The sequence below is a fragment of the Temnothorax curvispinosus genome, unplaced genomic scaffold, assembly GCF_003070985.1.
Source record: "Temnothorax curvispinosus isolate PA1 unplaced genomic scaffold, ASM307098v1 QBEX01006574.1, whole genome shotgun sequence".
Classification (NCBI taxonomy): Eukaryota; Metazoa; Arthropoda; class Insecta; order Hymenoptera; family Formicidae; genus Temnothorax; species Temnothorax curvispinosus.
In genome coordinates, this window is record NW_020216354.1 from 631 (window position 1) to 6,239 (window position 5,609).

Below are 5,609 nucleotides of genomic sequence, written 5' to 3' on the forward strand. Positions count from 1 at the left end.
ACAAATACGAATTAAATCTGAAATTTTTGAACGTTTCCGATCTTCAATAAAAAAGTATGACGAATTGTTTTAAAATGAACGGGGGAGCACGTAAATTATTTTTGGAGTAACACTTGCGAAGACTTTTCGATTTGTTTTCACGAGTACTACATACTCCTAAAACTTGGTACCACCATTTTTCAACACCCTGTATATGTTTGTCTATTAGAGAGAGTGTAAGTTAAATTTTAGGAATAAACAAAATTGTTTATTTCAATTAAAATGTGCGCTGGAGCGTATTGCATCGTCTTATTTGGGATGCAGGCAATTAGTGTCCGCGTGGCTGAATGTTCTCTACGACATAAGAGATAAGAGAAAACGGCAGAAGGACTTGGAAATATCAACAGCTTTCAAGTTGTCCGGGAACAAGGAGTTTCAATCGAAAAAGTATGCTGCATCACTGGAATTGTACACGAAAAGTGCGTTGTACGCTCCCTCAAATAGTGTAGACTTGTCAATAGCAATCGCAAATAGATCAGCCTCCCTATTCTATCTGGACAGGTGGCAGGTAAATTGATATTATAAATACTTTTTTTTACAATTATTTAATTATTTTTATTTTTTATATTTATTTTGTTGATAATAACAAGTTTAATAAAACATATTTATTTTGTTGATAATAACAAGTTTAATGTTATAAAATGATTACTCTATTTACAAGTAAATTTATTATTTGCATGATAACGCAAAAAGGATTGCATCAACGATATCAAATTGGCGATTAAATTAGGCTATCCTGAGAATTTACGTTACAAACTACATCTGCGTGCAGCTCAGTGTTATCTGAAATTAGGTAATAGAGGATCAGCTGTTGAAACTGTTTTGCAAATGCATAACATACTGAATCAGCGTAATATGCCGAACGAAAAGAAAGGTAAGTATTCACTTTGTATATATTTAAGTTGGAGGAAAAAATTGTTCATTTGTAGACATCTTTCTCGTATTTCTCACATAATCAAGAATTATTAAAATTTTTTAGAGCGGTTACGGAGACAAATGAAAGACATAACATCGAGAATATCATGCATGGAAGATAATGCGGACAATACCACAGATACTACGGAATTTCCCTCACAGCCCGAAGTCGCATATGGCGAAAATCCTAATTTTCGGTCCGCATCGGCGGCGATAGAAGTGAAATATGCTCCAGAAAAGGGGAGATACGTGGTAGCTAATAGAGATATCAAAAGGGGTCAGATTCTATTCGTTGAAAAGGCATTCGCTTTTGTCCCATTGCCTCACGTTAAAACTTATATTTGTTACAATTGTTGTCGCTCATGCGGCGATACTCCTGTACCGTAAGTTTCTATATTTCTTGTGCTTTGAGAAATCGCCAAATACATATATGTATTATATATGTGTAAAATATGTTAAATTTTACACAGATGTACAGAGTGTGTCGACAGTGCGTATTGCAATATTGATTGTTGGGATGAAGCACGCTCGTCTTGCCATCGTTGGGAATGTCTTGGCAATCAAATGGGCCTTTGGTCGCACATTGGAATAGCATATCTGGCTGTAAGAACGTTGTTCAAGTGTACAGCTGCAACTGAGGATAACAGACTTAATGAAGTGCAAGACCTAGTGACTAATTTTTCGAAACTGCAACCATGCGACGTTATTTCGTATGGAATCGTAAGTGTAATAATTTTCACGCGAAAATAAGATATGTGACGTATGTGCCATGGTATAGAGAATTTTTCGTAAAACTAAATTTATCGCATTATCCTTAATTACTTCTCTCTTTCAGACGGCAATTATGCTTACGCTGTATCTATCAAAACATACAGATTTTTTTAAAGTTGTCAATCTTAAAAAATGCTTAGTATCAAAGTTCTGTAACGATCTCAATTGTGACCTCGCGACAAAGGGGGATGAACGATTGTATGTAAGTTCTCTACTGTTGAGAAATATATTACAGCTTATTTCTAATGGGCATGCTATCACAAAGATAAACGCGATAGCGGATAATAATAAAAATAAACTCCTTATTCAACAACAAGATAGAATAGCTACAGCGATTTATCCCTCTGCAAGTATGATGAATCATTCTTGTGATCCTAATATAATTAATAGGTAATATATATAGATATTTTGATTATGAAAAATGAGACACAATTGTTCATTGCTTACATAAATGTACATAGAAAATAAATATATATATATATATATATATATATATATATATATTTTAATCAGTGGCACTAACGCTATTATTCTTTAGCTTTTTAGGGCAAACTTTAATAACTAAAGCCACACGGGATATTGCGACGGGTGAAGAAGTTTTCAATTGTTACGGTATGTTAAATGTTGATAATAAATTAACAAATCATTATATATTTTATTGATTTAGTTTCTTTGTTTTTATCTCACTTTCGATATTATGCGACAGGAGCTGATTTTAGAAGAATGTTGAAAAGGGAAAGACAGGAAAAAATGGAAGGTCAATACTGCTTTAAGTGCACTTGTACAGCATGCACTCTACCAGAATATGAAGATATTTTGGTAAACTATATTAATTATTTTTGGATATTTACAATGTTGTACATTATCATATTTTGTCTGTACGTGTGTAGATATATAATATATGCACATACATAAATGTACGCTTATTCTTTTACAGAAAAAATTTTCTGCGATGAAATGTCCTGAATGTAGCGGACCGTTGAGTGATAACTGCCACTCTTCCATGTACTGTATAGATTGCGGAGCGGCAGTCTATGAAAATATTTATGACTTTACATTGAGACAGGCCCAACACCACTTTGCCAAAGCAGAAATTTGCATAGAGGAGGAAAAGTACGAGGAGGCGTTAATTAAACTGAAAGAATGTTTGCTTCTCAGAAAGGACGCATTATACAAGTATCACGAGGACATTGCCGCTACTATGGATCTCATGGCAAAGGTGTACGCTATTATGGGTTTGTATCAATGATGCGAATATATGTGGGATGACAATCGGTATCGAATCTGATATTCGATTTCAAGTCAATCGTTCTTGTACAGAGCTATGCGTCATCCCAATAACCATTGTTATTGCTTTCTGATTTTAGGACAATGGTTGAATTCGATTTCGTATCTCGAACACAGTATCGTGGCCATTGAAGAAAGATACGGCTCTTGGAGCATTGAAGTCTGCAATGAAATAAATAAATTAACGGATATATGCCTGCAATATTTGCAAGAAGAATCTAATACATCATCCAAATTTTACAAGTAAATGTCGAAATTTTGTCGTTTAGATTGTACTGAACTACAATTACGTCCGTTTGTCGTTTATTGCAATGCATTATGTATTTGTTACAGAAACGTGTTGAAGAAAACACGACGATATTTAAATCGTGCTCAAGAAATTATAGATCTTACGTACGGTCCATGGAACGAGGTTTACCGTGAAATTGCCGTAAAAAAGGAGATTCTTTCCTCTATTTTAAAAAATTTCAACGTCTGATATTTGTGTGAACAATCTGTAATGTTTAACAGATAAATGAATAAAAAAATATAGGAAAGCGCGTTTGCGCGCCTTTCCATATATTTCTTGAATGTATAAAGAACGATTGTATCATTCACTTTTTTATTGTATACATTTCTCTCGTGTATTTTTAATATGTTATTTATAATCTATTTATCAAATAAGGATGATCAAGTAACTGTGTCTTTTAAGACATCATATAAAATCATACATATGAATATATATTTTATAAATATCATTTATGATACTAGGATATATAATTGGAATTTGATTAAAAAATGTTTTTAGTATTATAAAATGCGCAAATAATTTTTTTTACCTTTCTTAAGACGCTATATTTTTCAAAAAGACAGTCTAAATTTTACTTGTTTAATTTCATATGTGTAAAGTACACATATTAATATCAGTATCATATAAGAATCTTCGCGTTCAATTTTCCTCATCATCGTTTTCAGTTGAATTATGGTGCGAACAATCAAACACTCTGCATAATTACCTTCTGCATGGCAATATGAGATAAGAAGTTTGACATACAGACCTCTTAATTGGATCGTTGACAGGTAACTTGTTATTACATAATTATTAAAAATGCTGCGGCCAGATGTTGTCGAAAAAAGTTGTTGCATCTCGCGAAAGGGTCTGGCAATCAATTGTAAAATTTGCACGTTAAAAAATATCAGCTAATCCTTCAAGTCACTTTTATTTTTGTTAAATGTAAAATTAATTTAAATTTCTGCCTAGTTAATTTCAACGTTTCTGCCTAATTAATTAAATAATTGATATTATGTCTTTGAAATTGGAGCTCAGTAAATATTGCACGTATCGAGCATCAGTTACATAACAGTATAAACAATATAAGACGTTATATTGTATTGTTGAATAAGAAATTATAACATAGATGTAATGTAACTGATGCTCGATGTTCACTGGGAAATACATGTAAAATTTTTTTTAAAGAATTTGCAAATCTATCTTGTAAGTCTCTACCTTGAAAATATAATTATATTCTATTATATTTTATATTATACATATTATATTTCTAATTACATTCTCTAGGGGAAAGGAAATAAAAATATCTCAATATTTATTTTCTAAAAAGTAGAATTCGAATTGTTTTTGTTCTCGGATTCTGAAGATATATCTGCAATATGATTCTTGTCTGTCTAAGAAAAGGCAAAGGACGGCGTCCGCTGTCGGATTTCCATTGTGAAGAGGCTTTTACTTGGATTGTTAAACATTAGAATTATTAATGGCTGCATCCACTTTGTGGGACACTTGCTTTTACACTTATGAATCTTATGCTACTGTCTCACGACAAAATTGTTTCGTCTGGTTTTTTTTCCCGCTTTTATGAATATTTTTAACCAGAGTATCGCCACGCATATTTGATGCCTCATTATTCTAATGTATTAACTTGGACTACACGCGTGTAAAAAAAAAATCATCATAAATTATTTAAACACGTTATTTAAACGAGCTTGTATTATCGCCGCTGAATGGTCGGCTACATCCTATTCTATTAAAATCTTATGCATGTTAACATAATCGCTCATATATAGCATATCCTTTAAATATGTCATTAATATTCATTGTCATGCACAGTGCCGCCGTTATTTTTGCCGCGTATATGCAATACTAATTAAAACAATTCGCCATTCGGGAACTTTAATTTTACTGTACAGCCGGTGTTATATGTATACATGGTATATAGTTGCCCGAGTATGGGCCGACTTCATTAAAAAAACATCGAAGCGCATTCTCTCCGTGCTGCCGGGCGGCTTCATTTGCAAATGGCCCCACCGGGGCTGCGTCACACCGTGTAAAATAAAGCACGACACCTCCGCTAATATGCAATACGTCGCGAATGAATAAACTGGCCGATAACTTGACACCGGAACGAAGAAATTCTCCATTAGTATGCCGTGCCTGGTGTGAGAGAAATTCCTTATGCATCCGCGGACAATCCCGCGAACGCGAAAATTGCATAAAACATAATTTTCCCTTAGTATTAATGCGCGCCAGGATGGAAACGATAATTGAATTTTTGCGCTGCCGGAAGCGTCGTTATTAGTCTGAATTGTGTAACACAATTTGCAAG

The 5,609-nt window shown here is 33.4% G+C and overlaps 1 protein-coding gene across 1 annotated transcript; it reads left to right on the forward strand.

Moving 5' to 3' along the window:
* Nucleotides 1-208: 208 nt before the first annotated feature.
* On the forward strand, nt 209-3,490 carry LOC112456005 (SET and MYND domain-containing protein 4-like; the record flags this gene model as incomplete). The annotated part of the gene is made up of 10 exons (XM_025018279.1): nt 209-547; nt 733-913; nt 1,019-1,337; nt 1,425-1,674; nt 1,790-2,115; nt 2,264-2,337; nt 2,432-2,544; nt 2,663-2,960; nt 3,093-3,255; nt 3,346-3,490. Coding segments are annotated over 10 exons (2,208 nt in total), but the record flags the coding sequence as incomplete, so codon positions are not given.
* Nucleotides 3,491-5,609: the final 2,119 nt, after the last annotated feature.